The 10,947-nt window shown below is 37.4% G+C and overlaps 1 protein-coding gene across 1 annotated transcript in view; it reads right to left on the bottom strand.

The window, feature by feature from the left end:
• Positions 1 to 277: 277 nt before the first annotated feature.
• LOC133523983 (G-protein coupled receptor Mth2-like) overlaps positions 278 to 10,947 on the bottom strand; it is a 175,626-nt gene continuing 164,956 nt past the window's right edge. The window contains exons 8-10 of the mRNA XM_061859735.1: positions 5,931 to 6,078; positions 5,018 to 5,207; positions 278 to 1,260 (exon numbers count right to left, since the gene is read on the bottom strand). Of these exons, the coding sequence (XP_061715719.1) occupies positions 1,156 to 1,260; positions 5,018 to 5,207; positions 5,931 to 6,078 (443 nt within the window). The 3' untranslated portion in view covers positions 278 to 1,155. The remainder of the gene's footprint in view (positions 1,261 to 5,017; positions 5,208 to 5,930; positions 6,079 to 10,947) is intronic.

Genomic DNA, 10,947 nt, shown 5'->3' with positions numbered 1-10,947 from the left:
AAGTAAACATTTATGGGAAGTCGAGGATGACCGTCATACATCAGCAAACTTAATTGACTAAAGAAATAAGGTTAACCTATAAAGTTTCTGTTGACCCTTTGACCAGATTTAAATTGACCGGGATATGGACCGCGATTACCTTTTGTATTGTTTTCGAGCTCCCGATATAGACCGGACATGAAGTAGGTGACCCAGAGTTGGGCATGTCAACAGTAGGTTTCATGGATACGGTCCGGATTAGTAATCACGGTCTATATCCCGGTCGATTTAAGTCTAGTGGAACTAACCATAAATCATTCAAACAAAACCCCTTGACCGCTAATGACGTCAACTGTCGTGCGTGGTTACAGCTCAAAATCAACATCAACCTTCTGTATCCCGACAAGATTCACAACGACGCGCCGCACACAACAGGCGTGGCGTTGAAAGACAAAGTGTGTAGATAGATGCAACAAAATAAAACTGAGAGATCAAACCACTGAAGCGATCTTAAAGAATAATACTGTTACTAATATCAGTCTCGAGCGTCTATAATGTGACAGCTCTTAAACGCGACCATTTTATACAACAAGTCCATACAGCAGACAATTTATCGCATCGCACTTTAAACGGGTGTCTCGAGAATTTATTTCAAACAAATATCTGATGGATATATATATTTCAAAACTGCATTGAACTATTATTACTCTACATATAGAACTGGCACAGAAAAGCAGAAAACCAGTATTTTGTTTTGACATCAAACCATAGAAATGGAGCGTGAATCTCACGACCTAAACACATAAGCGCCATGATTTTTTACGGCGCTTACGACGTTTTGTTCGCGTGGTACAGGTTGCGATTGCGACGGTTTATTTGTAATAACAATTCAATGGATTTATGCCATTGAACAAGTGGATGCGGCAAAATGTAACCTATATTTTGATACCAGTAGCAGATGAATCTGTGAGCCAGTACCATTCAGAGGAAGGACCAGTTGATATAATTTTACATTTACCCTTACCAAGTTTAACGCGGGAATTGGTAGCGTAGCATTTCAACCTTTCCAATATATACCTATGCACTGCGAGTTGAAACTGTCGCTAGCGTTTATTGACGCGATGAATAACATGGTAAGGGTGATACCATTCCAGTTCTTAAACTAGTAGATACACTTTACACGAAGTCTCTCCTACCGGAACCAACGCTGCACTTTGCACTGACCACAGATACTTCTGAACCGTCCCTTCTTCGTCGGCAGAATTGGCAGAATTTTGATAGCTGTGGACAAAAAAAATGTTAGAAATCAATCTGATAACACGACTTCACGTCAACATTTCGATAATAATGTGATTTTCAAAAATGTTATGCGTATTTATCTTCTTTGGTTTATTTATAAGTATGTCTTTTAATTGTTTATAATAAAATCATCATATCGGAAATCTGGCGCTTGAAATCTGTACCTTGATCCTAATCTCGTCATACAGCAAAATTACTTTTCTCAAACTTGCAATGAAATGTTGACATGACTTACTTCACATTAGATCTGACTACGTATCCGGTGCGATGAGTAAAGATAATATGTAAAGGAATTCCATATAGCCTTATTAGACACCTAGGACTCTAAAGCAACCTTCTTTTGTTTTTGAACGTCAAATTATGACGCAACGTTGTGGCATTCAACCATTAAAAAACAAAAATTTTTTCATTGCAAGTTTGAAAGAAGCACTTTACAAATTTCCGCGAGAAACATGGTTGCCTGCCGTGTATCCGATATTTATATCTACTTGGCCTGCAACACTTCGTTTTCCGGCCTCTACAGTAATGTACTAGAAATGAAAAACTTATAAATAAATAAAAATGTCTTATGTCGTGATCACTTGGTAGAGGCTATCTATCTATATTGTACCTCTGGAATTTATCAAAACAGAAACAATACAAATAATACAGCATATTAAGAAGAGGTAAACAACAGGCGGTCTCATCATCATCGGTATCATCTGCGCTTGAGAAACTATTAAAATTGCCATTTTACACCGTATCTATAAAAGCACGTAATTATTTTATAGTATCTTTATTGATTGCGGGTCTTAGCTTAGGGTTTTTACAATATAAATACTAAAGTAAAATATAAAAATACTTAAGAAACAAAACAAAAACTAACAAAAACATTATAAAAACCTAACCTAGGGTGCCGCCAGCGGCCCCAAGCTGCCGGTGGTCAGGGCCGCAGAGAGCGGAACCGGCATACTATACGCGCCGTGTCCTAGATATTATTATTTCCTATATTTATCTTTTTTCTTCGGGTAGGCTTTTTACAACATGTATATAAATGTAAATTATAAAAACACAAAACAATACAAAAGATATAAATACATTATAAAAAACCTAACCTAGGGTGCCGCCAGCAGCGGGGCAGGGCCCAAGCTGCCGGTGGTCAGGGCCGCAGAGAGAGGAACCGGCGTACTATCCGCGCCGTGTCAAAGATTACTGCATATATTGGCAACTAACTGGCAATAAACACAGGAATCAACTGAGCATCATAAATAATTCCGAGAACTAAGAATCAATGTGAATGTAGGTATTAAATACCTACGATAACGGACTTTAATTCATAAACCACTCAAGGTTCAAGGCAATACTTACGCTATATGTCCTATTATGATATAAAGTAAACCATATATGGTGTAACAATTAAAGTCCACCCGACCCCGAAGTCATTGCCGTATTTTACAATCATTCATTAGACGTAATTGCAAATGAAAATTACCATAAGTAAGAAGTTGATTATTGAAGTGTGATAAAAATTACCATAAAGGTGACGTTCAAATATCAACTGCCGCTGCATTACTGTTGCAGCGTCATTGTTATCCTTTGAATCTGTCCATTTCTAATTTCCGTCAATCATTTTATAAAAAAAAATATAATTCAGAAACTACTACTGGCCTTAGCGTCTATTTCAGACGATTTATGGTGCAATGTCTAGAGACATTACACCGCCTGGGACGGAGTCAAGGAAAACGCAGGGATGCCCAGCACCTGCGCCACCCTCTCGACCTCACTGACCGGACCCACAGGAAAGGCAAGCCAATACGTGTGGAGCCAGGTTGGCTGCAGGACTCTACCGCAGATTTCAGGTTGGACCCTACTCACGCCTAACGGGGACTCCGTCCCGGGTTTGATTTTAGAGCTTTCCTTCTCCTAGATAAGTTGCAACCCAATGCTTAGAGGCTTATCTCCCCTGTGACGAAGGGTTAGATGATGAGGGGAAAACAGGTTCTATAATATGGTTAGTAACTCTTAACTTAAGAACTATGTATGTTAGACTATTTTAAAAGAAAGAAAAGAAACAGAAAGTACATAAAATTCAATAAATTATAAATTAATATATGAACAGGTAACAAAACACACGGCACGATTTGAAAAATGAATAATACACGTTTAAGATCTTGGAAAGACCTTTAAAAGATCTATAACTAAACGACATGTCAAAATTGACGTTTATTTCGATTGTGCTGTGATCCCAATAAGATCTATCTACGATATTTCTAACGTCAAAGTGACATTGGTTGCCCGAATCGAGCTGCTTCTGTCAATTATACGACATTCAAACGATATCTAAACCACAACTTATCGTTATCGTATCTCATTCATCGAATCGGGCCGATACTTAAAAAGATGCGACTCCCCTCTTCTGTCGCTTCATGCATGCCGTGAACTGCTTCTCATACTTAACATGCAAATCCATGAAGCTCCCGAGGACGGGCCAGTCCAGCCTGTCTGTCCGCGATCGTGATGTGACGATGTGATGTTTTTACGAGTTATGACGACGAACTTTATGAGATGACGAATAACGAGGCTGTAGTGTTAGGTTCGACAACGTGCATGTAACGCCTCTGGAGTTGCAGGCGTCCATAGGTTAAGGAGACTGTTTACCATCAGACGGGCCGTGTGCTTGTTTGCCACCGACGTAGTATTAAGGTTATTACGGCTACAAACTTTATTATTTAAAGAGTCTGCCCGGACAGAGAGTCGTGAAAATAATACATAACATATAAGGGACCCAAAACATTCTACGACTCTTCAGCACAGATTCTATCAAGGAAATTAATAGATACAGCATCGGCAATAACAACACCGAAACAGTAATGCAGCTGCAGTCGACTAGGTATATCACGAATATTCGTATCATTTTTAACATTCGCATCGACATTCGCATTTGTTTTGCGAATGTGAATGTGCTCAGGTCGCGTCCTGTCTCGTGTTAAAGTAATAAGTTAATAACAGCTACATATTTCATAACATATGTGTTCGTATTCGGACATTCGGATTCACATTTGCGAACGCGACATTCGTGACATACTTACAGTCGACACCCGAACTTCACCTTAAGTTGATGAAGTGTGATAAGTAATTATTTAACAGAAGATCTCTTTATAATTTGAATTCTTATGTCATGCATAAATCCGTGAACTGAGGTAATTGTGGTCTACAAACATTGTTTAAATTTACATAATTGTTTTTAAATTAATGTTAGGTGTGTGATGTAGAAGTAGTACTAACAGATACCTACATACGAGTAGGTAGAAAAAGATACATAGAAATAAAAAAAATTGAGCTCCAGTGAAACTTGAATATTTATTGTATACTCTGTATCTTTAGGTATTTCAATAAAAGTAAACACACAATTTGTATATTTTCGGGTAGTTGTAATATATTTTGGTTAACCAACCAAATACAAAACCGCCTGGATCTGTCACTGAACGACCTGACTTTAACCTACATTATTTCGCTAGGTGACAAACAAAACTCACTGATTACCACCACAAGTTCATAGCCATAATGAACCATATTACTACTAAAATAAGGTTGATTTTTGTGTAATATTTTTTTTAGTAATTAGAGAGTTTTGCTTGTCACCTGACGATTTGATCATGTAATGTTTTCACAAGGAGGTGTTGGCTTAAGGAGCCATTTGAGGGTAGATTTAGTTTACTTTTATTTAAATACCTAAAGATACAGCGTTATAGCTCGTTACCTTCACGTAGGAGCGTACTGGCTGCTGCAGCACAAACATGGCGAAGATCACGACGCCCTGCAGAGCGTTGATGATGTCGAACACCGACCACACGGAGACGGAGCTGGAGCCTGCGCCTGCCCACCAGGACACCACCTCCAGCACCCAGGATAGCCCCATGATGACGGAGAGCAGGCAGCTTGTACGGAAGCTATAAGAAAACGAAGTGTTTAGAGTCTGTCTAACCTAACTTTGCACTGATTTGAATAGAGCCAAGAGAAGGGTCATTATAAACGTCATATTTTCAAAAAAAATTGACATTGATGACGACACGTCACACTTTGGCATTGCCATACAGAGTTAACTCGGTCCGACTGTACCGAAGCAGATTGGTATTTGTAAAATTCTCGGAGTCGTTCCACGAAAAATGTAAAACAATTTAAGACTTTCTTTTTTTTATATTTTTGATGCAACTTTGTGTCAATATAATGTACCTAATGTACTTAATATTTAATATTTTAATTTTAGTTACACTTTTTCAGAGATACACTAACAAAACAATTAATAGAAGACAGGACGACCCGACGAAATGTACTTTTAAACAAAATTACAGGAGAGATTAATCATTCATTATCATGTTTGCAAGAGCTCATAAAGGGAATTAGATTAAAAAACACCTATTTAGGTGCATATATGAAGCGAAACATATGGACACTTCGTGAGCTGACCCACAAACTCATTTTATTTCGTTTTGCACTTACATTTTTTCAACGTTTAAGTCGATGATTATTTTACCGAGATTTTTCACATCCGTTGTGACAGAAAAAAAAATCTTTTTTTCCTGCAAATCATTAGAAAATTCGTGTAATGCTCCAATATTGATTTCATATTCATAAAACACTATCAACAGCTAACAAACCGAGTTGGTACTTACATTTTTCTATACTTTTTTAACCGCTGCGTGAATCCGCCACTGTCTCTCGTGGGCGAGCGCTCGGGAACAGCCAATGGCTGTCCTAATACTGTGCCCAGGCGCACCCAATCGTCCGTCGTACTGAAGTCCGAATGGACCAAGTCTAGTGCTAAAGCAAAAAAGCATATTTAATACCAATAAACAACACCCACGACACTTGTCTTGGTCTAAAGGGGTTCACTCATGGTACGATTAATCGCTTCGATTAATCTGGCGAGAATCTTGACGATCAGTCGTTTCAAGAATGCCAGTCAACACACGGTGGAATCGGTCGTTATTATCGATGCGCGTTCGAAGGATGCAGCGCTCATACACGGAGCAATTGATCGTTACGATCGGTGCGCGATCAAGGGATACAATGCGTGCGGCGCCTGCATCAAGAATGAGACACAAATCAAATCGTTGGTCACAAAGAGCCATACAATGTCGATCCATCGTTACGATATTCATGAGTGCAATCATTTTTTCATTCAATCAGGGTTTTTGTTGCGATTTCCGATATCGTCTTCGATTAAGTAAATCGTTAACGATATTAACATGCACTATCAATCCGTCATTTTGATCGGTCTGTAACGATAAATCGTACCATGAGTGAACCCCTTTATCCCTCGGTTGATGAAAATCTGATTTATGGGTCCGTCAGCATCAAAAGTCAGAAAATCAGATTACGACTCAAAATTATCTATCGTTCTGAAATAGTTTTACAAAACTAAATATTTCTCAATTAAACTTGCTAGTTAACGGATGCTTTTTAATGCAAACTGTAGAAATGTATATATATTTTGAAAAGTTATCCATGGTGGCAGTTACTTTTGTCATGTTCATCGGCTATCAGCTATATCGGAGCGGACAAGGCGCTCACAAATATCTAAACACGCCTCTTTTGTCAAGGCGCAAGAGTGCGTGTTTAGATATTTTGAGCACCTCGGCTGCTCCAATATATCTGATGGCGACTATTAGATGACGATATATTCAAACAAGCAAAAAGTATACTACTACGAATGTGCTCATATGAATAGTACTAAGAATTTGCTCATCACAAAATTATTTGCTGTACTCGGTATTTTAATTATAGAAAATGGATAATACACAGATTTTAAATCAAGACTTTAATTAAATCTTGTGTGCTTAATAAGTAATGATTTTAAGTGTAACAATGTTAAGGATGACTCACGCTTAAACGGCCCGGGTCCGTGTCCTATAGAAAACATCAGCTTAGGTCAGCTGGCATAGAAAACGACGTGTCGGTTGCCCGGGCCAGGACCCGGGCTATTCTAGCGTGGGATAAAGGATATTATCCCTACAGGACCAAGTGCAAATAGTAGTTTTATCAAAGATACATTGATTAAGATACGTAAAATCGAAGTCAATTTCGTGCTTCGACATTTGACAGGTAAACGAGATGGCGCTGTGCTCGATACATTTCATTCAATATACTTTATTCAATATAGGTTATTAACCTTGCCTTGTATTTATATATTACAGGCTGCACTTTTTGTTCGGGAACATTCATATTTATTCACATTAAAACAAGACGAGGAAAACACGAGAACGCAGTATAGAAATAAACTACTATTACCAAAGACTAACCTAGAGATGTGTAAAAATAGTCCCCAATATAAATGTATTTTAATAACAACTAAAATTCCCAATAATATTAAGCTAGAAACTCGATACACAGTGTTTAAAAATGAATTAGAAAAAATATTAATTGATAAATGTTATTATTCGGTTAAGGATTTTCTTAATGACGATAGTTTATAACATGCTTTTTTTTTGTAATATTATTAATTGTCATGATTAATGAGAAGACTTGTTTTGTTTAGTTTTAAGTTAATGTTGTGTGCCCTTACAGGGTGTCATGGTCTGACTTGTATTTTATGGTATAACATCTTGATTTATTATGTACATGACTTTACAACAAATAAATAATGAAATAATGAAATAATTTTGCGGTAACTCTAATTGTCAAAAGTTGACGTTTCACAATTCAGAGACCGCAAAACATATGGCGTAGAACAGCGCAGCGTTTTTTTCTTAGATTTTACCTGTGTATTACAATCAATTCTCTTTGGTTTTATACATTCATAAGTGTATATTAATGTGTGTGTATATTGTGTCAGCTAACTTTATAGAAAGATTTACTAATAAAACTCGACTTGAATCGTGATTAGGAATAGTAGGTACCTACCTACAGACGGTTCTCTGCCTTTTCGCCGAAAATTATATTGCCGAATTTCACTTGCCAACCAATCTTTCGCCGAAATTTCATTTGGGCGAATTTCATTTCCCAACTTTACATAATCCAAACTAACCTAACCCAACCTAATACGCAATTTTCAAATGAAATGGTTGCAAAATAATTATTTGGTAAAAGTTATTATGCCAACTAAAACGTCTGCGAAAAATTTGGTTGGCAAGTGAAATTCGGCATTACAATTTTCGGCGAATAGGCAGGATACCAAATACAGACACCAGCATAATTAGCTAAGCAGGTAAGGTGTTCAATAGTTACATGCCTAGGGCAGTAAGAAATGTCTCGGTTTCGCGTTGGCCGACAATTACATGTGATCTGAGGATTTTTATTTGCTGGCCGAGGTGTGTAGTATACACTATTTTAACTAGGGAATGCAAAAACCGGAGGTTATCCAAAACCGGTTTTTTCTTCGGTTTTATCACAAAAAAAACCGAAACCGGTTAAAACCGGTTTCGGTTTTTAGAATCAACAATTCTTAAATTCATTGCCATGGAATAAAGAAAAGATTGCTTCACGTGTAAAAACGAATGCTAGTATAGTACGAGCGTTACTACTTATATATCCGGAAACAAAAAAACAAACGTACACGGCTGAAAATGGTTTTATTGTTTTTCAAAGTATTCCCCTTGATGATCTATGCACTTTTGCATTCGTGTGAACCAATTTTTGAAGCACTTCTACCACTCCGCCTGAGGTACCTCCATAACGTGTTGTTTGAATGCGTCGACAGCATCTTCAGCGGCCGAAAATCGTTGACCGCGTAATTTATTTTTTATATTGGGAAATAAATAAAAATCATTGGGTGCTAAGTCAGGGCTGTACGGCGGATGACCCGTTAATTCCACATTTTGACCTTCCAAAAATAGAGTTGTTTCGCGTGACGTATGACAGCTGGCATTGTCATGATGAAGAATGATTCTTCGTCGCTGGTTAGTTTTACGATTTTGTTCAAATACTTCCGGTAAGCAAATGGTCGTGTACCAATCTGAATTAACCGTTTTACGGTTTTCTAGTGGCACTGTAGCTACATGGCCATTAATACCGAAGAAGCAGGCCACAATTTGTTTCAATGTACTTTTTGCACGAGTAACTTTCGTAGGGTTCGGCTCATTTTGAAACACACATACCGTTGATTGTTGCTTCGTTTCGGGATCGCATGCAGATCCAGGATTCGTCACCTGTATAGATGTTATAAACGGCCTTTGAGTCACCACGGTTATATTTTTTTTAACATTTTATTGCACCATTCAACGCGAGCATCTTTTTGCTCCTTAGTTAAGTTGTGCGGTATCCAACGCTAACAATTTTTTTTTACAGCTAAATGATCATGTAATATGCTATTAATGCTAGTCATAGAAATACCCAGAGTCGACTCTATCTCGCGGTACGTAACATGTCGGTCGTCCATTATAAGTTTTCGCACAGCCTCAATATTTTGTGGTACAACGACCGATTTCGGGCGACCTGCCTTAACTTCGTCCGTAAGCATACTACGTCCACGATTGAACTCACTAAACCAGTGATACACAGTAGTTTTAGATGGAGCTTCATCACCGAAGTTAGTTGATCTATGCACTGTTGTTGCGTTAAACCACGCCGAAAACCATAATAAATCATAGCACGAATATTTTCACGAGTGAGTTCCATTCTTGCAGCGAGATGACATTTAAAACCCGTCAAAAACAAAACACTAGCGTTAATAAGAAAGAAAAAATATACCGGCCAGCACTTAAACAAGTTCAAATTTTACCATGGAGGTCAAATATACTATTTAAGAAGATTGTAATCCCGGTTTCCGGATATATAAATAGCAGCCCTCGTATATACACGATTTTATCACGAAATTAAAGACAGAATATCTGACTATTTTATTGTATTGTATGGGAATTGTCAAATGACTTAATGTTATTTGTAACTAGGAATAGGAACAAACCAATTATACATATAAAATTATTTTTTTGGTTTGTTGATCAAACTAACACAACACCACATTATTTGATTTGATGTCGATTCAACCGGTTTAGGACCGATTTACACCCTTAAAATGAATAAAACATGCAACTTAGTTAGATAAAATAAAAAACCGAATAAAACCGAATCCGGTTTTTTTAAATTCTAAAAACCCGGTTTTGGGTTTCCGTCAAAAAACCGGTTTTAACCGGTTCTTTCAGTTTCGGTTAAAACCGGTTTGCATTCCCTAATTTTAACACGCTTTTATTAGGTCGACCTGTATGTAACTATGTAATGGAATCTAAGGTAACTAATTTAACCATCTTCCAAGGATCGTAGCGTCATGAAAATTGGCAGCTGTATGTAGTCAAAGTCAAAGTCAAAATATTCTTTATTCAAATAGGCCTAGCAACAAGCACTTTTAAATCGATAGTTTTGATGACAATACAATAATATGGTACTGTCGAACTGATCTGATGATGGAGCCGGAAGATATGAACTGGAACTTCATGGAACATCGTATCATAGCTGTGTTTGGATTTGTTAGGAAAGTCTTGTAATGAACTTTGACCACGATTAGGTTTCAAGGTCTGTTGATGAAGCCGGAAGATAGGCACTGGCATTCCATGATGGAATATCGTATCGTGTTTGCATTTGTGAGAAAGGTCACGTAATGGACTTTGAACACGATCAGGTTTCAAGGTTATAACAAACCTATTATATATTGACTTTAAGCGTAATTTTCTAGTATTTTTTAAACTATTAATTTAT

Source organism: Cydia pomonella, chromosome 13 (assembly GCF_033807575.1).
Source record: "Cydia pomonella isolate Wapato2018A chromosome 13, ilCydPomo1, whole genome shotgun sequence".
Lineage (NCBI taxonomy): Eukaryota > Metazoa > Arthropoda > Insecta > Lepidoptera > Tortricidae > Cydia > Cydia pomonella.
The sequence above is the reverse complement of the archived record's forward strand: the minus strand, read 5'-3'. Positions and strand labels throughout refer to the sequence as shown.